General features: G+C 45.5%; 1 protein-coding gene across 1 annotated transcript in view; it reads left to right on the forward strand.

Moving 5' to 3' along the window:
• TMEFF1 (transmembrane protein with EGF like and two follistatin like domains 1) overlaps window positions 1-23,839 on the forward strand; it is a 224,852-nt gene extending 201,013 nt beyond the window's left edge. The window contains exons 6-10 of the mRNA XM_065399550.1: window positions 2,481-2,629; window positions 3,592-3,657; window positions 7,986-8,109; window positions 21,317-21,475; window positions 23,755-23,839. Of these exons, the coding sequence (XP_065255622.1) occupies window positions 2,481-2,629; window positions 3,592-3,657; window positions 7,986-8,109; window positions 21,317-21,475; window positions 23,755-23,839 (583 nt within the window). The remainder of the gene's footprint in view (window positions 1-2,480; window positions 2,630-3,591; window positions 3,658-7,985; window positions 8,110-21,316; window positions 21,476-23,754) is intronic.
• Window positions 23,840-23,875: the final 36 nt, after the last annotated feature.

A 23,875-nucleotide genomic window follows, 5' to 3' on the forward strand; every position in this document is an offset into this window, starting at 1 on the left:
GTGTTGCTCTTTTAAGACATTTGAAGGGATTCTCCACACCTCATCCCTCTCAGATTTTGAAAGGCACTTCAGATTCTTAAACCTTGAGTCGACTGCTGTATCTATCCTTAGAAATCTCATATTGGTACCTTCTTTGCATTTTGTCAAATCTGCTGTGAAAGTGTTCTTAAAACGAACGTGTGCTGGGTAATCATCCGAGACTGCTATAACATGAAATACATGGCAGAATGCGGGTAAAACATAGCAAGAGACATACAATTCTCCCCCAAGGAGTTCAGTCACAAATTTAATTAACACATTATTTTTTTATGAGCATCATCAGCATGGAAGCATGTCCTCTGGAATGGTGGCCGAAGCATAAAGGGGTATATGAATGTTTAGTATACCTGGCACGTAAATACCTTGCAACACCGGCTACAAAAGTGGCATGTGAACACCTGTTCTCAGTTTTAGGTGACGTAAATAAGAAGCAGTCAGCAGTATCTTAGCAACTGCCTGAACAAGAAGTAGGGCTGAGTGGACTTGTAGGCGCTAAAGTTTTACATTGTTTTGTTTTGAGTGCAGTTATACAACAACAAAAAATCTACATTTGTAAGTTACACTTTCACGATAAAGAGATTGCACTACAGTACTTGTATGAGGTGAATTGAAAAATACTATTTCTTTTGTTTATCATTTTTACAGTGCAAATATTTGTAATAAAATAATAATATAAAGTGAGCACTGTACACTTTGTATTCTGTGTTGTAATAGAAATCAATATATTTGAAAATGTAGAAAAACATCCAAAAATATTTAATGAATTTCAATTGGTATTCTATTGTTTAACAGTGTGATTAATCACGATTAATTTTTTTAATTGCAGTTAATTTTTTTGAGTTAATTGTGAGTTACCTGCGATTAATTGACAGCCCTAGATATTACCCAATTTATGTATAGGGAATATCACTGGAACAAATAATATTTTTAAAGCCAAGATGAACTTGTTGGGTGTGCTCACTGTACTTTATTAAAAAACAAAAGTTGTTAATAGAAAGAGAGGAGAATAATAAGAGCTAAGAGTAAAACTAAGTTCAAAGATTGGCTTGTCTTATTCAGAGAACTTCGCTGGCACCAAGCGTTTGCACTAGCATTTGATGTACATGCCCAGGGGAAGTAGGAACTCTGAAATCTATAATCCATTTTTTCACAGTGTTCAATTAGAGTTAGGGGAGCGATTATTTAAAGCAGTATGGCTTGCACTCTAACTCAGTTCTCTAACTCAGCCTCATGTCACCGCTCACAGACTGGACTGCATGGTGGGGGAAGGAAAGCTGCTCCCCATAACTAAGGATGTATGGCAACATCAACTCTCTTCCAGTAGAGTAGAATACACTCATACACCCTCCCGCTATGCAGGAGGAGGCCAACAGAGAGAAGTTTAATCCATAGCAGATACTGCACAGCTCCCTTTGTTTTGTGGTATGCTATCATCCTGAGGCACAACAGAAGATGCACAGCAGTGAGAAATACGTGGAGCAAATCATTTAAAAACAAGTTGTTAATGAAATTAAAAATTACAGTATTCGTTTTATTGAATTAAACGAAAGAGTGACACAGACTTCAGAATTGTTCAGCTTTTCAAAGGCAGCCTCCCTGATATGAAATGTCAGGATTGAGTATTGATTCACTGCAGAACTCCACAGCAAAACTCTATCATTTAAAGGGAGTGTCCCCTAGACTATACAGTTTTCTAGTGCAGAGACAAGCCTGCCCTTGTGTGGGGATGGACCTTATGTGTAGTACATCTTTTTCCCCTCTCGTGGCTATGGTTTCTTTGTTACAAATGATAAAAAATGTTCTCTGCCTAAAACTAGGAATGTGTTAATTGGATACATTATGAAATAATCCAGATTGCATAATCCTGTTTTGATTCCAGCATAATGAACGACTGTGCGCTTTCAAAGGCATGAATGAACGGCTCGTTAAAGTAACACAGGTGACCAGGCTTACTGCTGCTGCTCAGCCTTTGAAATGGAAAATACTTTGTTCTGATTCATAGACAGGAAAGTTCATTCCCTCTCCCCCCAACCGTCCTTTTTTCTTTGCAAAAAAACAAACAAAACATGTAAAATCTTTCTTTGGTTTTACCCACATATGGGAATAGGCAATGCACTCAATTGTTTTATTATCCTAATACATTTTCCTTGTAATATGTTGCTGTTGTTTTTTTCAGAAATTAAAATAATCAGTAAGATTTATATTATATTAAACCCATGAAAACATCAATAAAATATTGAAGGGTAAACGGTAGCCTCTATTCACAACTGTATACATTCTGTCTGAAAACCTGAGACGGCAGCAAATTCTTTGGTTTCTATAAACAACAGATTTTTCTCCCAGGTCATAGAGGTGGTGCTAATGTATGAACAAATGTTTACTCAAGACACAACTTTATTTAATTGTATTTGTTTGATCTCATTGTATGTTTTTATTAACAGGTGTGTATGTAATATAGACTGCAGTGGGTACAGTTTTAATCCTGTATGTGCTTCTGATGGACGTTCTTATAACAATCCATGTTTTGTTCGAGAAGCATCGTGTTTGAGGCAGGAACAGATTGACATAAGGCACCTTGGACACTGCTTAGGTAGGTCTCATTTTAATTTTTGTTAGAATTGTCTCTTGCGTCATAAAGGGCCCAATCAGGCCCTTTAATTCTTTTTTATTTTTGTATTAAAATTCGCTGATCTTTCCTAATTGCCACCCAAAATATGTATGTATGTATGTATGTATGTATGTATTTATTTGCTTGTGTTGTATGTACATTATGTCTCTATCACTATGCTCTAGGTCAAGAAAAAACACATGTATTTAAAAAAATACATCTGAGCAATAGTCTAAATGTCCATGAAATCAGCCACAACAGAAACATAATAAGAGAGCTCCATCCTACTAGAACACCCCAAGTCATCCTCTCACAACAGCAAGAATTAGATAGGCCTTCCAGCATGCCTAGCGGGTCAACACACTTGGGCCCTGACCTGCAAATACTTATCCATTTGCTTTTTATGCACGGGAGTGCTGCCTTATGCAAATCATGAGCATCATTGTTTGCAAGGTTTGGGGCCTTGGACCCTTCCCAGAGGGTATTCTGCCATAAAGAACCTGGAGGAGAGAGATGGATAGGAACAAAAGAGGAGAAGAGACCCAAAAGACAAAAGAGAGGGCAGAGGGAAGAGGAGAAAGAGAAAGGGAGTGGGCAAGAGCTCCCTGCCATTAACATCTAGATTCTGTAAACTTGAGAATCCCAACTAGTTCAACTGTCTAGCTGAAGAACAAACGAGAGGCTATCTGTAAAATACACTGGACCACCCCGCAAAGGGCTTTTTAGGTCAAAACCGGAAAGAGCACCCAGAATTGAACTGGAAGCTCGTACAATCTCTGTAGGTGTTGTTTACCTAACTATACCACAGAAAAAATATCAACTGTGACTGTATGACTGTAACTAAATTATGTTCTCAAATATCAACTTCTTACATTGTAATAAAACACACTGGCCTGAAAATAAACATTTCTAAACAGATGTATTTTTATTTATTTATCATATAGAAACAGATGACACCAGCTCAGTAGGAAAGAAAGATGATGGAATGCAGTATCGACCAGAGGTGAAAGGTAATGTACTGGTATTTTGTTAATATGTTACATTCTCCCAAAATACCAAAAAATAGCGTGCATGCCCTTTTTCACCTGCTTCGCAACCAGGAGAGAAGTGAACAGCTGCTTTCCTACACCACTATCACCCCATCTCTGGTGAGCAGGAGATATGACTATTCCGAGTCTGCCTGGCATGTTTCCCTAGGATGCTGAACTCCCTTCTGTAGTTAGTAGGTTATAGGATTAGCATTTCACCAATTGCTGTGCCAGTGCTTTAGCTGGCTCCAAGACAGTAGACATGTGACTTCTATACAAGTGGCACAAGCCCCCTCTGCCCAGCCTTCCTCAATCACTTCTGAATAACTGACAGGTTCTATACTTGCTGCTTCTGCACCTGTTGGACTACAGTGGATGAACCACGTTGTTTAAAAGATTTTTAGCCATGTAAATTAGATGGGCCAGATCCTCTGCTGCTGCTTTTGATACTTTGTTTGTTAGGACCTTGTTTATGTTAAATTTGAAATAGTTTAGATGCCACTGTGTAATGACGAGAATGAAGTGAGAAGAAAAGCTTACAAGATAATTAGAAATGTTTATGAATACAAGGAGCATGTGTATTACCAGTTTGCTTGTGTGCTGAAAGTGCAGCATTGTGAGAGTGAGTGCATGTGGAACATTTATCTGAAGAATTAACAAGAAATGAAGGGTGTAGGAAATTAGAACTGGAAGAGACTTACTTAGTCATTAAGTCCAGTCCCCTGCGATCACAGGCAACCCCATCATATAATCCATTCATACATTTATCAAGGTTCATCTTAAAACCAGTTAGGTTTTCTGTCTCCCCTCCCCCACCCCACTCCTATTGGGAAGCTGTTCCAGAACTTCATGCCTCTGATGGTTAAAAACCTCCTTCTTATTTACAGCCTAAGTTAACTCATCACCAGTTTTTATCTATTTGTTCTTCTGCCAATGTTGTCCTTTAATTTCAGTAGCCCTTCAACTGGCTTGGTGTTTACTCCACCTCCCTCCAATGTATTTATAGAGAGCACTCATCTTCCCTCTCAGCCTTCTTTGTGCAAAGCTAAACAAGCCAGACTCTTCCAGTCTCCGCTCATAAGACATGAAGACATGCCCTCCATTGCCCTGATCATGGTAGCAGCCCTTCTCTGCACCTGTTCCATGTTGAATTCACCTTTCTTAAACATGGGTGACTAGAATTGCACACAGATTCCAGATGAGGTCTCCCTAGTCCCTTCTACAATGGCATTAATATTTCTCTATCTCTGCTAGAAATATCTCAACTGATACTTCCTAGGATCACATTTTCCTCTTTCACAGCCACATCACAATGGTGTTTCATAGTCATGTTGTGATCAACTAATTCACCTGGCTCTTTCTCCTTCTCGGTCACTTACAACTGCTGAGCCCCTCAGCTCATAGCAGAAAGTTTTGTTATCTGGCCCTAAGTGCATGATTTTGCACTTTTTACTATTACATTTCATCCCATTTCTATTGCTCTAGTCAAGATCATCTAATTCTTCCTCTATGATATTCCAGTCCCCCTCTGTTTTGATAATGCCCCCCCAACTTGGCGTCATCAGCTAATTTCATTAGCACGCTCCTGCTTCTTGTGCCAGGGTCACTAATTAAAATATTTAATATAGGTCCCAAAGCAGGTCCCTGAGGAATTCCACTAGTGACCTCACTCCAGCCTGATAGTTCACCTTTCAGCACAACCTGTTATCTCCCTTTTACCCAGTTCTTTATCCACCTTACAGTTCTTATACTAATCCCCATATCCTCCAGTTTAGCTAATAATTTCCTATGTGTCACTGTATCAAATGCTTATAGAAGTCCAGACAGATCTAGTCAGATTTTCTCAGGCTCCTTGAAAAAAAGCTATGTTTCTGTGAAGATGGTGATACCTTGAGGCAACTGGCTTGTGCCCAAGTAGATGTCACTTGAGGGCTAGCTACCTTGAGGTTTTGGGGAGGTCACTGTGATGCACTTATGCTGAGGCGGAGGGATGGTGAGAGCCTGCTGAGAGGTAGGGCCAAGCCAAGAGTCCTGCCTGCACTGAGTCCAATTGACCTCACCTCATCTCTTCTGGGAACAACTTTATAACCTCCACCCCCACACTCTTGCTATTAGCTGCTTCCCAGCACTGCCAGGCCCAGCCCCAGCACTGCCAGGCCCAGCCCCAATTCCAGGCCTGGAGTTCAGAATGATTTTGCTGAAGAGTGAGCTGGCTACTCAGAGGTTCTGGTCATTCTAGAGTGGGGCTGTTTCAACAACTGCTGTGATAGGGGAGGGATAGAGAGAGGGAGGAGAAATCATTCTGAAGAAGGAGGTGGAGGAGACTTCTTTGCAGGAAAGTAGGCAGGCCATATTGGGTGAGCGTGGGAAGGGCTCAGGAGGAGCCTTTGCATCCTAAGAGCCTCACTACAGTTTACTATAGTAGTCCTTGGAGTACTAACAGTTAACCCTGTGGATCAAAGAGCTGCCGCCAGGAGCTGGAGCTAGACATGGGGAGACTTTTATAATTTTGAATTTATTCAAATGTTTTCCTCTGTCTTTGCTTTCAGGCCCTTATCTCTGCTTTCACAACTCTGCTCTCAGAAGCTCCAGCAATTTGTCCTTTGTGCCATAGGTCTCTTTCTTTTATTGCTCCAGAGCTCTAAACTTTCTTCTGCCAGCTCTTCAACCTATTCTAAAGTCTTAGTAAGTGCTCCCTGTGTAACACCGACAGACCCCGGTCGTCGTCGTCGTCGGGATTGAACTGGGAACCTCTGAAGCTTAGTGCATGAGCCTCTACCACATGGGCTAAAAGCCAGCTGGCTATTAGCTAAGGCAGACCCATTTAACTTCTCTCTATAGTATCAGGGGGTAGCCGTGTTAGTCTGTATCTACAAAAACAAGAAGGAGTCTGGTAGCACCTTAAAGAGTAACAGATTTATTTGGGCATAAGCTTTCGTGGGTAAAAACCTCACTTCTTCGGATGCATAGTGTCTCTCTCTATAAGTGGTCTCGGTGCAACTAGAGAGGACAGAACACCACACCCAGGAGGTGTGGGGGTTACATACTTCCCCTAGCTGAAGAAGCGCGTCCCAAGCTTCAGAGACTTCCCAGTTGAAATCCCATACGAGCCCCCACTTGTAACACCGACAGACCCCGGTCGTCGGGATTGAACTGGGAACCTCTGGAGCTTAGTGCATGAGCCTCTACTGCCTGAGCTAAAAGCCAACGGCCTCTTAGCTAAGGCTGTAGAGCAGACTTCTTTAATTCTCTCTAAGTGGTCTCGGTGCCTCTAGGTGGGACAAAACTTCACACCCCGGAGGTGTGTGGGTTACACCTGCATCTGCTGCACCCTCTTTCTTTTCTGCACCTGAGTCATTTCTCCACCTTCATTCCCTGGCTTTGTCTATGTTGCCCACTCCTTTTCTCTTTCTCCTCTTCCCTCTACCCTCTCTTTTGTCTTTTGGGTCTCTCCTCCTCTTTTGTTCCTATCTATCTCTCTCCTCCAGGTTCTTTATCACCCTATTTTCTCCTTCTTGGCCCTCTCTTCTTTCTATTATCACTTGTTAACTCCGGTCCTTTAGTTTTCTCTTGTAATCCTATCTTGCTTTTCTCCAGAGCTCTGTTAAGCCTTGTCTTCACTGCCACTTACAGCACTGAAACTTTATTTGCTCAGGGGTGTGAAAGACACAGCTTTCCCCAAGCCAAGTGCTCAATGTGGCTGTCTACCAACTGTTTGCCTAGATCCCACTGGCAGAACTTCAGCCCATCTCCTTTACAATATGTTGATTCTTTGGATATGTCTACACTACCCGCTGGATCGGCGGGCAGCGATCGATCCAGCGGGGGTTGATTTATCGAGTCTAGTCTAGACACGATAAATCGACCCCCGAGCGCTCTCCCGTCGACTCCTGTACTCCACCACCGCGAGAGGCGCAGGCAGAGTCCATGGGGGAGCGGCAGCAGTCGACTCACCGCAGTGAAGACACCACGGTGAGTAGCTCTAAGTACGTCAACTTCAGCTATGTTATTCATGTAGCTGAAGTTGCATAACTTAGATCGATCACCCCTGCAGTGTAGACCAGGCCTAAGTCAGGAAGGTTTTCTCCAGTTTAGGAAGCCCACAGTAGCAGCAGATTTAGTTATCACTAAGGGGTAATTTTTCAGTGTTGAGTGAGTGTGCTGCTAAATTCCACAGGCTTCGGTGAAACTTGAGCTCTAAGCCACTGCTTTATTAATTCTTTGTCCTGTCACCACAGAAGTTTTTGGAAGGATGCTATATTTGTGTTTGTTTTGTATATTTACTAAATCTATTTGTGTATGTTTTCAAGATGCCAGTGATCAAAGAGAAGACATTTATATTGGAAACCACATACCTTGTTCAGAAAGCTTCAATGGTTACTGTATACATGGAAAATGCGAATTCATTTATTCCACTCAGAAGGCTTCCTGCCGGTAAGTCAGTGAATGAATAAGCAGCACAGATCCTATATGCATCTGAAAGTCACGCTGAAGTACTGTGTAAAGCTTAAACACAATGCATTTTATACACAGAATATTGAAAACATTGGTTTGTGATAATGTGCTGTAGGCTAGACTGTGGCACTGAAGCCACATCCATGCGTAGGGGGCAGAGCAGAGCTGCCCTACCCCAGTAGGAGCATGAGGGAGGTGGGGCTTGGGGGCAGGCACAGTCTCTTCTGGAGCTCATCAGTGCACACCTTAGGAAGGAATATATTGCTTCTCCCAGGGGACCAGTCCTGTTCTGCAGACCAGTGAACATAGCTGCCAAGCCTTCTGTCACTCTGTGTCACATTTTATAGAAATGATTTAATTAGGTAATTTGCACAAATTTATAAACTTACCAGCAACCCACCCTGCCCCAAGCAGCAGTCAGGGCAGGACATGGAGCTGCACAAAACTTGGTTGCTGTGTCTAGGTGCTTGATAGATGGGGGGATTCTGGAGGGTGACTGGGGAGGTAGTTCGTTGGGTGGTAGCATCTAAGCTGGAGATAGGTGAGAGCTGAGGCAGTTGTGGATAAGTGAATACTTGGAGTTTGTGATGGGGAAGCCAATGACCTAAATTTTCCCTTTCTCAATTCCATCCCATTATCCCTAGTTTTGACACACACATCCCCATGCCTCTCCTGGTATCATCCTAACTTGATGATTCCCAAATAATGGCCCATGAACTGCCAGTGGTCCACAGTGTTGGTGGATTGCAGGGTGCTGGTTGGTCACATGATGCTGGTGCCTCATTTTCAGCTGCTAAATCCCGTTAAAAAGAACCTACAAATACAATATTTTCCTTTTATTACTTTCCTGTTTAATCAATTGCTGTAGTTTGCCACAAGGATGTTGTTTTGTCATAAATGGAGGTGGGAGGAAGTGTTCATGACACAATCTGGTAAGATGACAAGGTGGGTGAGGTCATATCTTTTATTGGATCCACTTCTGTTGGTGAGAGAGAGACAAGCTTACAAGCTACAGAGACTTGAAGGAGAGCTCTGTTTGGCTCAAAAGCTTGTCTCTCGCACCAGCAGAAGTGAATCCAATAAAAGATATGACCTCACCCACCTTGTCTCTGTAATATCCTGGGACCAACACGGCTACAACTACACTGTATACAGTCTGTTAAGATGTCCACAGTACAAAAGCTTGACAACTCCTGCCCTTAATAATTCTTCTCCTTCCTTGGAGTTTGCATTCTTCAAATACTTGTAGTAGTTTTTACATCACTTTTTAATCAACACTTAAACCAAGTTCTGTAAGTGCTGGTCCCTATGTGTATTCCACACATGCACACTATCTGCCTGAGTCTGGAAATTCTAACCAGCAGTGTCCATTCGCCCACACATGTGCTGTCGTTCTCCTCATGCTCCAGACTGTGGGCACAAAAGGTAGTGCAGGCTGATGCCCCTCCAGTTCCTTCTTCCCGCTGCATGGCCTGAGTCAGAATCCCTGTGTTCACAGATTTCTCCAGTTTTTATCCTTAGTGCATGCATTTTATCCTGTACATATATTTGTAAATAGTTTTTATATTAGTATAGTTAGTTAGTGTAGCTAGTTCTTTCCCATTATTAGGGACTCCCTCCCCATGGTCTGGGACTATGCCCAGAGTTCATGAGTTCAAGAACTTTGTTTCCTGCCCTTGCTCCGACCTTCTCTGTGAGGTGACTATCACCAACGCTGTCTCTACTGCATATCACTTCAAAGTGCAGCATTTGTCACTCATTTCCACCATGAGCATGCAAAGCTCATGAGCTTTGATTAAGGAAACACCTTAGGGAGAAGGCTGTGAGGCCTCACTCTGATCTCGGCCAGGGAGACCCCCTCCCATACATCGTCACCATCAGACGAGCAGCACCCCTCTGAGCACAAGCTTAGAAGCAGAGCCTACAACTGCTAAGACAAGGAATCTTCTTCCTGGGCTTCCCTTGACAGTATGGGGCACTTTGGTGGTTGTAAGGACAGAACCCTGTTCAAATTTGACCATAAAAGAAGGGATCCATCACTGAGCCTGTCCAGACCGGTGAGCCTTTACACATGGATCCTATGGGTCCAGGACTGTTAAAGACCCCCACCCGGAAGGGTAAAGTGTTCAGGGGAAAAAAAGGATCTGTCAGTATCATTGGTGGTGCCAGCTCCAAAACACAAGGACCGACATCTGCTGGCTCTGTCCAGAAGTGCTGGCCCTGATTCTTTCTCGGTACCAGCCAGCAACAACTTCCCAAGACACATTGGTCCTGACCGTCAGAACACTGGAGGATATTTTCCTCCCTTACCTTCAGTCTCCCCTCCTCTCCTGCCCAGTCCTCCTGAGAGACATTTCCACACTTGAGGATGAAACTACATCAATGACACAAGAACTATCCCCTCTCCAACCCTTGGGGCACAAGCATCCACCCTCTGGTGCCATTGGCCCCAGCAATGGAGACAGAGGAGTTCTTAGACTTGGATGAGTTGGACACCCCTGGCCAGTTCATCATCTCCTCATAGAAAGCTGAGTCCTGAGAGACAGTTGAAGATCTTCCCAGATATGACATCCCTGGGACTGCTGGGACCTGATGCTGTGGAGTCACCCTCACCCACTTGATCCCTCCGTTTGGCCTTATTGGGGCTGTTGGGACCCCTGTGGCAGACGGCCTGGATTTGCCCATGAGTCATAGCACACCTCTCCTACCCAGCACCCACCAGATCCGTTGACCTACAAGGAGGAGGACATAGACCCAGATCTGCAGGTACTGACAGGAATCTCATCCTCGTCTCTAGATCAGTGGTCTCCAACCTTTTTATGCACAAGATCACTCCTGGCAAGTCTCTGCGGCGCCCGAGGGGGGCAGTGGGTCTTTGTGCGCTCCCCACACCCGCAAGCGCTGCCCCCACAGCTCCCATTGGCCGGAAACCAGTGAATTGGAGCTGCAGGGACGGTGCTGGGGGCGGGTGCAATGCGCGGAGGCGCCCCACCTCCCAGTGGCTGCAGAGATGTGCCAGCAGCCAGCCGCTTCTGGGAGCAGTGTGGGGCCAGGGCAGACAGGCAGCCTGCCTGAGCCCCGCTGCACTGCCGGACTTTTAGCGGCCGGAGATCGCAGTCGACTGGCAGAGGCTCCAGGATTGACCAGTCAATCGCAATCAACCGGTTGGTGACCACTGCTCTAGACAAAACCATGGCTTCATCTTCACCATCTCTTCTGGACACCTATATGCTGTCTGGTTCTCCTTCAGAGAATTGCCAATGACCTCCAGATACCACTGGAGGAGGATACCCCTGGAGGAGGTCCAGGACTCTCAACACCAGCTCCTGGATATTATGCAACCTACAGGTTCAAGCAAGGTGGCGCTGCTGGTTAATGAGGTCATGATGGAGCCAGCAAGATTGGTCTGGCACACCTCAGCCTCCTGTGCTCCCCACACCTAAGAGGGCTGAGAAATGTTATGTTGTTCCTGCCTAATGGGCTGAATTTCTTTTCTCCCACTCAGTGCCCAATTTCCTGGTTGTACAGGCACAAAGAGAGCAGGATTGTAGCATCTCAAGACCACCCCAGCTGACAATGGCTCAAAGAAGTTGGACCTTTGGGAAAGAAAGGCCTTTTCTTCTATGAGCCTACAGTTCCATATTGCAAAGTATTGGGCCTTGTTAGGAGAATATGATTTTAACGATTACTCCAGGCTGGCCGACTTTTAGGGCAAGTTTCCCCCTGAGAATGGAGCCCATTTTCAGTCCTTCATAGAAGAGGGCAAGTTAGTAGCAAAGAATTTCCTTCAAGCTGTAGTGGACAAAACAGACATGCATCCAGAGGCTTGGCGACTGGCATAGTGATGAGGCGTGAGTCTTAGCTTCACTCCTCGGGACTCCCCAGGAAGGTCCAGAACACCATGCAAGACCTGCCTTTTTACGAGTCGAATTTCAACAAGAAATCAGATGAGTCCCTGCACTTGTTGAGAGACTCCAGGTCAACTCTATGGTCTCTGGGAATTTACACCTTGGCCCAAGGAAAAAACATCAGAGGCAGGTGTATAAGCCAAGCCCTGCTTCCCCCCCCCCCCCCCCCGAGTTTTTCCCATCAACATCCAGCCAAGCCCCTGAGTAAACAATAGAGAATTCAGATGTCTCATTTTTTCAGGCCCCCCGCTACCACGACTTCTACCCATTCCCAGCTACCCACTAAAGGCTACTTTTGATGCCTTCGTCAAGATCTGCCCACCACTGTTGATACCAGCCACCTCTACCTTCCCCATTATCTTTGGGGGCTGCCTCTCCCTTTGCACTCACAGACAGTTGGGTTTTAGAAATTATCCACCAAGTGTACTCTGTAGAGTTTCCCTCCCTTCTCACAAACTCTCATTCTGGTCTCCCTTCAGAGAGAACTCTCATGAGGTGATCCTCCAACGGAAGGTGGACTCCCTCCTCCTACAAGAGGCAAGAGAACAAGTGCCACCTCAGTATCAAGGGAGGGGTTCTATACCCTTTATTGCTTAGTCCCACAAAAATTTGAATGGTGGAGACCCATTCTGGACCTTCGACAACTTAACTTCATTATTCAAAAGTCAAAATTCAGGATGGTTACGCTAGCATCAATAATCCCTTCCCTACAGGAAGGGATGTAGTTCACGGCTTGCAACATGGACACGTATTTCCATGTAGATATTAATCCATCCCAGAGAAAGTTTGTTTGGTTTCTAGTGGGTCAGGAACATTTCCAGTTCAGAGTCCTTCCCTTTGGACTAGCAACAGCACCCAGAGTATTCACGGAGGTCTTCTCTGTGTTTGCAGCCCAATAATCTTGATGATTGGCTCCTAGTATATTGCTCCAGCAAAGATGTCAGGTCAGCGACTATGTTCCTGCTGCATCTTCTAGCAGCACTCAGTGTCTGCATAAACAAAGAAAAGTCTGTTTTAACACCCACACAGATGATGAACTTTATCGGAGTGACACTGGACTCCATTGCAACAAAAGCTTTCCTCCCCATGGAAAGATTTCAGTTAATGAGCAATCTCGCAGCTGATTACTCACAGATGAAGAACTATGGTCAGGATGTGCCTTTTTTTTCCAGGCCACATGGCCTCATGCACTTATGTGGCACCATTTGCCAGGCTTCACCTATGCTGCCCACAGGCCTGGCTCTGGTTGGTCTACTCACCAGACCAGGATCACATCAACACCAGAGTGACTGTTCCCACCGGGGTCAGCACCTCTCTTACCAGGAGGTTGAACCCGGATAGAGTGAGAGTTGGTGTCCCCTTTGTCACTCCCACTCTCAGCATCATCATCATAACACACACATCCCTTATGAGGGGGTGCTCGCCTGAACAGCCACACTGTACAAGGTGCCTGGACCCCCTGGGAGGCCAGATTGCACATCCATCTACTGGAACTGAGAGCAGTCCACCTGGCATACAGGGTTTTTCTCCCGCTCATTCATTCTCTTCATGTCCAAGTAATGTCAGACAACATCACCATGGTCTTTTACTTAAACAGGGTAGAGCAAGATGTCTTCTCCTTTTCCTAGAAGCAGTCAAGCCTTGGAACTGGTGCATCACAAACCACATCACTGTCCCAGCCACATACCTTCCAGGTGCCCCAAACGCCCTAGAAGATAGCCTGAGCAGACACTTCTCTGCAGACCATGCGTGGGAGATACTCAGCTCTATCCTGAGCTAGATATTCATTCAGTGGGGAACAGCTCAATGGGATCTCTTCACGTTCCAAATGAACAGGCAGCTTCCCTTGTACTCAGAGGTGCTGGAACAATTTTTATAGAGGGGGTGCTGAGAGCCATTGAACCAAACTGTAAACCCTGTATATAATGGAAACCACTTCAAGCCAGAGGGTGCGGCAGCACCCCCAGCAGCCCTAGTTCCAGCACCTATGCTTGTACTTCTCCAGAGGAGCTATAGGTCACAGTTCCCAGGACCATGCTCTCCTGTTGTCATGGACAGACAATCTCAGATATGCCTTTCCTCCCATTCCCCTGTTACCACAGGTCTTGAGAAACATCTGTCAGGACAGAGCCAGAGTCATTCTCCTTGCTCCCAACTGGTCCAGACTGTTTTGGTTCCCGGAGCTCCTGAGAATGTCAGTCCATCCCCTTGTTAGGATCTGCCCCTTCTCAGATCTCCTTACTCAGGAAGGGGGCAGAGTCAGACACCCCGATCCAGACCCTCTCCCCCTCATGGCTTGGTGTTTGTATGGGCATCAGAACTAGAACACTCTTGCTTGGCACCTGTCCAAGCAATTCTTACTCAAAGTAGGAAGGACTCAACCTGCTACCTAGCTAAACAGAAACACTTCTCTGCCTAGACTCAGCATAAACAGCAGCCGCCAACTTCTGCAAATATCCCAGTCATTTTAGATTATTTCTAGGGCTGTCAAGTAATTAAAAAAATTAATCGCAATTAATCGCACTGTTAACAATAGAATACCATTTATAAATATTTTTGGATGTTTTCTACATTTTCAAATATATTGATTTCAATTACAACACTGAATACAAAGTGCTCACTCTATATTTATTTTTATTACAAGTATTTGCACTGTAAAAAAACAAAAGAAATAGTATTTTTCAATTCACCTAATACATGTACTTTAGTGCAATCTCTTTATCATGAAAGTTGAACTTACAAACGTAGAATTATGTACAAAAAACTGCATTCAAAAATAAAACAATGTAAAATTTTAGAGCCTGGAAAGCCACTCAGTCCTACTTCTTGTTCAGCCAGTCGCTCAGACAAACAAGTTTGTGTACATTTGCACAAGATAATGCTGCCCGCTTTTGTTTACAATGTCACCTGAAAGCGAGAACAGGCATTTGCATGGCACTGTTGTAGCCAGTGTCGCAAGATATTTACATGCCAGATGCGCTAAAGATTCATATGTCCCTTCATGCTTCAACCACCATTCCAGGGGACATGCATCCATGCCGATGACGGATTCTGCTCGATAAGAATCTAAAGCAGTGCGGACTAATGCATGTTCATTTTCATTATCTGAGACAGATGCCTCCAACCGAAGGTTGATTTTCTTTTTTGTTGGTTTGGGTTCTGTAGTTTCCGCATTGGAGTGTTGCTCTTTTAAGACTTCTGAAAGCATGTGCCACACCTCATCCCTCTCAGATTTTGGAAGGTACTTCAGATTCTTAAACCTTGAGTCAAGTGCTGTAGTTATCTTTAGAAATCTCACGTTGGTACCTTCTTTGCATTTTGTCAAATCTGCAGTGAAAGGGTTCTTAAAATGAATAACATGTGCTGTGTCATCATCCGAGACTGCTATAACATGAAATATATGGCGGAATGCAGGTAAAACAGAGCAGGGGACATACAATTCTCCCCCGAGGAGTTCAGTCACAAATTTAATTAATGCATTATTTTTTAAACGAGCATAATCTACATGGAAGCATGTCCTCTGGAATGGTGGCCGAAGCATGAAGAGGCATACAATAGTGGATATATGCAGAGTGGCTACCCAGAGTTCCATTCACAAAACATTACCCACTAGAATCATAGACTATCAGGGTTGGAAGGGACCTCAGGAGGTCATCTAGTCCAACCCCCTGCTCAAAGCAGGACCAATCCCCAGATAGATTTTCGCCCCAGATCCCTAAGTGGCCCCCTCAAGGATTAAACTCACAACCCTGGGTTTAGCAGGCCAATGCTCAAACCACTGAACTATCCAGGCCTCTACTAGAGATGCAACAGCAGGAAGTACAGGACTTCAAGCATCTTTCCTGCCAGCATCCTCACATCCACCTCCAGTCTGAATACTACTTGTCAATCACCCACATGTGGAATATACTTAGAGACCAGCACTCAAAGAAGAAATGGAGGTTACTTATCTGTAACTGAAAGTTGTTCAAGATGTGTGGTCCCTATCACAGGTGCCGGCTTTTTCCTTTGCCCGGGTGTGCTCAATCCCCACTCAACCCCAGGCCCTGCCCCCACTCCACCCCTTCTCCCAAGCCTCCACCCCCACCCCGCCTCTTCCTGCTCCCTCTCCGCCCCTGCCCTGCCTCTTCCTGCCCTGTTCCGTCCCCACTCCTCCCTCTCCCTCCCAGCATCTCCTGCACACCGCAGAACAGTTGATCGCGGTGGGCGGGAGGCACTGGGAGAGCGGGGGAGGAGTTGATTGGTGGGGCCACTGGTGGACGGGAGGTGCTGCAGGAGACTGGGGGAAGCTAGCTGCCAGTGGGTACTAAGCACCCACTAATGCGCCTATGATCCCTATCTTTATTCCACTACCTGCCCTCTGTCCCCTCTGCTTTGGATCCTACTGGATTTGCAGTAAGAACTGGAGGGGCATCAGCCCACGCTGCCTCTTATGTCCTCGGTCTGGAGCAGAAGGAGAACTACTGTGCATGTGTGGGGCACTGCTTGTTAGAAGTTCTCTCTCGGGCACATGGCATGTATACACACCCATATGTGGCATACAGATAGGGACCAGACATCTTGAAGAACTTCCAGTTACAGGTAACTAATCTCCATTTATACTCCATTTATATATTGATCTCTTTTATTTTTTTCTTATAAATCAATCCCTCATGTGACCTGGTCATTATCTGTTACTCTTGTCAAAACTCCCTCTAGTTTGTCAATATTTTACTTATAACCATTTGTTTTTTTATTTTATGCAATAGTAAATATTATTTTATAAAAAAAGTAAACTGTATCCATTGTCTGCTCAGTATACTATGGCAACTCAGTATACTACTGAAACTTGAAATTACACATTTCCAAAAATCTGTGAACTTTCCACTTTATTTCTTTAGTTTCCAAGTAAAATTAATCCTATTTCTTCTAAAGTAAGAAGTCATTGAGGAGTGTATTTAAAGAAAAATGGCCACCTTTCTTCTGTGGATGGTGATGGTCTAGTTGTCATGAGTAAACATCATTAAAAAAATTTTATCCTGAGTATATGGGCCCTGGTGGTATTTTCAGACTAGTGATATATGGTTCTGTAGCTTTCTGTAGCTCGTTGCTTTACTTTTCTTCCAAAAGATCACTTGTAGAGCTGCTAGAGTTCAACATATTTCCTACCTTGATCCTTGAAAGTGCTATAGTAGCCCAGGAGGGAGTGGAGGGCCCCCTCACGAGCCAGCATGGCTGGGAACACAGCCTTTTACAAATCATTATTTTCCTTTTCATCTGACCTTTTTCCTCATTACTGGGACACAATAACCTTTTCATTTTATGTTCATCCTCTTTAGCGAGTGTGTCAGACTCTCTCTTCCTTTAGCAGGGATCAAGCTGCCATTTGCAGCAGCAGAGCTCTCACAACTTACCCCGGCTCATTTATGGCAAATTTGTTATGCCCCCGTCTTATTTTTCTGGTAATGAAGTGTCCAGAATTGAGTGAAATATCAGGCTGGATTGGAGCCTGGATTATCATGCTCTCCATCCCATCCTCCTCGTCAGAGAATCTCAAATTCTACCTCACACAAGTGGGTGTGTAGTGATGGCAGATGGTCTCCTGGCGCATCGGGCAGTCTACACAGCGGCTAGGCATGATTGCAGACCTGCAGGTGCCTGGTACCCCAATGGGTGTGGACAGAGAGAGGACTATGACGTCATGCCCTACTCACCAGCCAGTGGAGCTGTCCGATCACGTGAGGGGTATTCAGTTGCACCCCATCAAGTGATTTACCGGTGGTCATGCTGTTTCTGCACAGCTAGTGGCTCTAGGTTGCCTCCAGGTGCTTGCCCTGGGACCATGCAGCTTTGCATCACCCCCAGTGTAGGGCTGTGCCAACAACACGCAGCTGAGCCTTTTGCTTGTTGTCTGAATAAAGAAATACATTAATTTAATTTGGCATAATTTTATTTTGATAAACCCATGTTGCCTACTATTTATCATCTTATTTTCCAGTAAGTGCTTATAAAATGGACTGCTTTACTAGTTTACCAGGTAATTAGAGGTCTGGTCTATAATACTTCATCCCCTCACCTGCCAATTCCATTCTTGACCTCAGTATTTTCTTTGCCTTATTCCAGGCCTCTGGGATCTCTCTTGCCCTGCAGGAGTTCTCAAAAATAATTTCCAACCATTTCAGAAGTTCTGAGAATGTCTTTAGCATTCCAGGGTGACATTCATTGAACTGTAATGATTTGAATATTTTCAGATTATCTGGATATTCTTTAACCTCTTCTTTCTTGATTGTGCTTTATAGAATGGTTCTTACATTAAGCCTACTATGGCTACTATCTTCTTTAAAGAAGACAAAAGCAAAGTAGGGAATAATGAATTAGCGTTCTATCTGTCACCTGTTCTTTTCCTTTCTTCCTACTAGGTAATGCACAAACAGGTTCCTTTGTCATTTCCTTCCTTCTTATAAATGTACATAAATTTATCTTGGTTCCTTTCCCATCCACTGTTAATGATATCTAGCGTAATGTTGTGCCTTTTTCTTAATGACGCTGCTTTTACTGGTACTTATCCAATCTGTGAGTCAGTGTCTCCTGCAGAAAGCCCGTAGATGAGGAACGTGTATTCACAAGAATACATGGGTTTCATAGCACTGAAAATCCAGGGCATTTTCCCTGCATTCCTGTGGAAAAAGATTTTTGCTTCCCCAAATGTAACTAATTCCTGTCCTCCATCGTCACCTCACCAAGCACAGGGATGGATTTGGGGGTGAGTTGGAGTGATTCTTTGTGATACACCCAAGCATAACTGACTTTGTTTATATCAGGGGCGTTGTGTGTGTGTTTGTGTGCGTGTGCTTGTGCGTGTGCGTGCATGTATCTTTAATTCCTCTCCAGCCTGCTGCTACAAAAGTGGAGGCCAATTGCTTGTTGAATTCAACACTACTGATATGTTTAACATCAGTTCATTTTCAAGGCTAACTTCACAAGGAAAATGAGCAACACGTTTACAATTTAATGTTAAAGCTGAGATTTTTTCTGTTTGTAGTCCCCCCCCCCCCCCCCCAAGTCAGAGGTGAGGCTGCTGGTCTAGCTCTGGCTGCATGGAGAGATATGGGGTAGGGCCTGTTAACTATGTAGAATCCACAGGAGATGCTGGCTCCATTAATCCTGGGTATTCAATGTGGTGCTTTCCGCTGTGTGCTCTTCAGCCTCTCTCCCCTCGGCAGCATGGCTCAGTCAGGAATGTGCTCTCATTGTCTTCTTCTCTAGGGCTGTGCCCTGCATGGATTGAAAATTTGTGTTGCTCTGAGCAGTACAAACATCCACTGAATTTGCCTTTGAGAAATCGGCTGGTTTGCTTGGGGAGGATGCTGTTTAGAGAAAAGTGCTCCTGCTCTGCCTCCTACCAGCCTGTTCACATCCCTCCCAAATTTCCAGGGACTCCCTCAGGAGCACTGCTCACTTGTTTGAGGGGAAGCGGGGCAGCATGCTGTGTAGGCCAAGTCTGTACTGCTTCCCACCTTCCAGTCAGGTTCTGATGGGATGCTCTGTCCTGCCTGGACATTGACTAGTGCTTGTTACTGCACTAATCTTCCTGCATGGCTTTTGGGGGGGTGCCTGGTGCGGTCCTAGAATCATCTGACTTGTGAGCCAGGACTGTTCTCAGCCTTCCTGACCTTTCTGTACAGTCTTCTGGGGAACTAGCCTGGCCTTTGTCTAGCATCTGCAGCCTGGAGTTCTGGCCTACTGGGCGTTTGGTGAGTCCAGGCTCAGAGCTGGCTGGGGGGAGAGCATTGGGGCAGGTTTGGCTGGAACCCAACCATCCCGATAAAACAGGTGGTGTTGTTGGTGCCAGTCCTTACACAAAGGCCTTGCAGAGTTCCGTTCCTGTAACTGACACAAACCAAACTCTACACAGTTTGCTCAGCTCTGATAGGCGTATTATATTTGTGTATATATATATATATATATACAAATATTATATTTGTGTATATATATATATATATATACACACACACTTCTTCCATAGTATCATCATCTATTTTTCTCCATTGTTCCTCATCATTGTCTTTTGATTTGTGTCATATATTCCTGTTTTGTTCCGTGCACCTTGGTCCCTGACTGAGTTTTCTGGAGATCCTCTGCCCACTTGTTTTATCACATCTGTTTATTGTTCCCTAACTTAGGCCCCAGTTCAACAAGGTACTTAAGCATGTGCTTAACTTTAAGCACATAGAATCATAGAATCATAGAATATCAGGGTTGGAAGGGACCTCAGGAGGTCATCTAGTCCAACCCCCTGCTCAAAGCAGGACCAATTCCCAACTAAATCATCCCAGCCAGGGCTTTGTCAAGCCGGGCCTTAAAAACCTCCAAGGAAGGAGACTCCACCATCTCCCTAGGTAACGCATTCCAGTGCTTCACCACTCTCCTAGTGAAATAGTGTTTCCTAATATCCAACCTAGACCTCCCCCACTGCAACTTGAGACCATTGCTCCTTGTTCTGTCATCTGCCACCATTGAGAACAGCCGAGTTCCATCCTCTTTGGAACCCCCCTTTCAGGTAGTTGAAGGCTGCTATCAAAGCCCCCCTCATTCTTCTCTTCTGGAGACTAAACAATCCCAGTTCCCTCAGCCTCTCCTCATAAGTCATGCGCTCCAGACCCCTAATCATTTTTGTTGCCCTCCGCTGGACTCTTTCCAATTTTTCCACATCCTTCTTGTAGTGTGGGGCCCAAAACTGGACACAGTACTCCAGATGAGGCCGCACCAATGTCGAATAAAGGGGAACGATCACGTCCCTCGATCTGCTGTCCCACTGAAATCACATTCTTAAAATCTATGCTTACTTCCTTTGCTGAACTGAGACCACAGGGCAAAATTAGTTGTACTCGATGAAAGTGGAGAACATCCACTCTGTGCCTCCCTCTCTCCACAAAAGGAAGACCTGTGCTGTAAAACCTTGCACTCTCCTCAGCCTCCCCTCGGCCTGGGTGAAAGCTACAGTCCTGCTTGCTTCATTCATTTTCAGAACTGGCTGAATCTCAGAGGATATCCCTTGTGCTGTTCTTGCCTTCAAACCTTATCTGAGGTCACGGAAGTAGCAGCGCAGACAGTGACAAGTGGGTTTCTCTCCTGCTGTCTCTATACTATCCTCCATCCTTTACATTATGTCCCAATTTTTGAAGTTTTCATCGATTACTAGGCTTTTTGCCTGTCCCTCAGATTACTATTTTATCTGCAGAATGATTTGCATATTGATAAGACTCAATATTCCATGAAATATTCCTTGTGTCTTTCAGATGTGAATCAGGATATACTGGACAGCACTGTGAAAAGACAGACTTTAGTATTCTTTATGTTGTACCAAGCAGACAAAAGCTTACACATGTCCTTATTGCAGCAATAATTGGAGCTGTACAGATTGCCATTATAGTTGCAATTGTCATGTGCATAACAAGGTAGGTAATTATAAAAGCAATATAACACCACACATTTTTATGTATGTGTGATTATTTATTATAAATGTATTTAGGAACTTGACTGTCCCAAAGCTCTATGTGCATAACACACGTTCTAAAAAATACAGTGATCAAATATAGAATGATTAATGTGTCCAGACTGGTTACATGATGCCTCTGTATTTATCACAAAATCTAAATCAGTCAGAACAATAAACTACCCCTTCACACACAAATCACTGCTAGCCGCTCCATTCCCCTCCACCAATCCTGTTCCAAAAGCTGAGGAGAAAATATGAGCTTTACAGTAGATTCCAAACATTAGCAAATAGGTTAGACCAGTGGTTCTCAAACTGTGGGTCGGGACCCCAAAGTGGGTTGCGACCCCGTTTTAATGGGGTCACCAGGGCTGGCATTAGACTTGCTGGGGCCCAGGGCCAAAGCCTGAGCCCCACCATGCAGGGCCGAAGCCCAAGGGCTTCAGTCCTGGGCAACGGGCTCAGGTTACATGCCCCCTGCCTGGGCATAGGCACCGACTCAATGGGTGCTCCGAGGCTGGAGCACCCACTGGGAAAAATTGGTGGGTGCTCTGCACCCTCCGGCAGCTCCTCGCCCCACTCCCCCACCCCAGCTCACCTCCGCCTCCGCTCCGCCTCCACCTCCTCCCCTGAGCGCGCCGCGTCCCTGCTTGTCCCCCCTTGCTCCCAGCACTTGCCGCCGCGAAACAGCTGTTTCGCACAACAAGCACTGGGAGGGAGGAGAGGGGACGCGGCGCGCTCGGGGGAAGAGGCGGGGCCGGGATTTGGGGAAGGGGTTGGAATGGGGGCAGGGCAGGGCTGAGGGCGAGCACCCACCGGCGCCCAGAAAAGTTGGCGCCTGTGTGCCTGGGGCTGAAGCCCTTGGGCTTTGCCCCCCCCTTCCCCGCCTGGGCTGGTGGGCCTCGGGCTTTGGCTTTGCCCCCCACCCTCTCCTAGGACAATGGTGCTCGGGCGGGCTCAGGCTTCAGTCCCCCTTCCTGGAGTCGTGTAGTAGTTTTTGTTGTCAGAAGGGGCTCATGGTGCAGTGAAGTTTGAGAACCCCTGGGTTAGACCAAAGTGGGAGATACTTCCAGAGTAGAAGCTACCTCATGAAAAACACCATGGCCCCTTCCCCACACCAGAGGATGTGTGGGTTCAGGCCCCTCCACTGATCATAAATGCGGTGCTGTCATATGGAGAAAGGTGCATCCCTCAGGTACCCAGCTGCTTAACCATTTAGGACTTTATTGGTTAAAGCCAACACCTTAAACTCCACCTAGAAATGAATATGCAGCTAGTGCTGTCTGTAGAGCGCCCGTGCAATTTGCTGTCCCTGTTAAGCTCCTCTTAGGAAATGAGCAGCTGAATTTTGCACTCTGTTAAGTTTCCAAGATATCTTAAGAGATAGCCCTGTGGGAACGTGAGTTGACAAAGGCACAGATAACTGTAGTGAAGTCCAGATCCTCTTCTCGTCAAGGGCCTGACCTCATAAGGCACTGAGCACTTTGGCCCCAATCTAACAAAGCTCTTAAGCATGTACTCACCTTTAAATACATGAGGAGTTCCAGTGAAGTCAGTGGGGTTAATCACATGCTTAAATATTGTGTGGGATCAAGGCCAGAGTGCTTTCAAGACCAAATTCACATGAAAGGCATCTCTCCTGGCAACAGCTGCTACCACAGTAGCCTGGGATCTCATAGACCCTCCAAAGTGCCAACCCATAGATGCCAACTTTTCCGGGCGCTGGTCGGTGCTTGGCCCCTCCCCTGCCCCGACTCCACCCCTGACCCACCCCCATTCCAACCCTTTCCCCAAATCCTGGCCCCACCTCTTCCCCCGAGCACGCCGCGTTCCCTCTCCTTCCCCCTTCCTCCCAGCGCTTGCCTCACGAAACAGCTGTTTCGCGGCGGCAAGCACTGGGAGCAAGGGGGGACAAGCAGGGACACGGCGCGTGCAGGGGAGGAGGTGGAGGCGGAGCGGAGGCAGAGGTGAGCAGGGGCAGGGGGGCAGAGAGCTGCCAGTGGGTGCAGAGCACCCACCAATTTTTCCCCGTGGGTGCTCCAGCCCCGGAGCACCCACAGAGTCGGCACCTATGTGCCAAACTACCAAAGCACCGGTCCACTTCCCCAGTCAGTGATGCTGATAGACACTACGCTGTTATTGAGATTTTTGGTTAAAAGAAGAAAGTAAAATCATGAATGCTGTTTTAAATATGTAGAATAAGATTAAAATACATTTTCTTCCTCTTTAAAAAAAATACAGAAAATGCCCTAAAAACAACAGAGGACGTCGACAGAAGCAAAACCTAGGCCATTTTACTTCAGATACATCATCCAGGATGGTTTAACGTGATGATTTTTATACCTACATTGACCATGTGATG

The sequence above is a fragment of the Emys orbicularis genome, chromosome 2 (assembly GCF_028017835.1).
Source record: "Emys orbicularis isolate rEmyOrb1 chromosome 2, rEmyOrb1.hap1, whole genome shotgun sequence".
Taxonomy (NCBI): Eukaryota; Metazoa; Chordata; order Testudines; family Emydidae; genus Emys; species Emys orbicularis.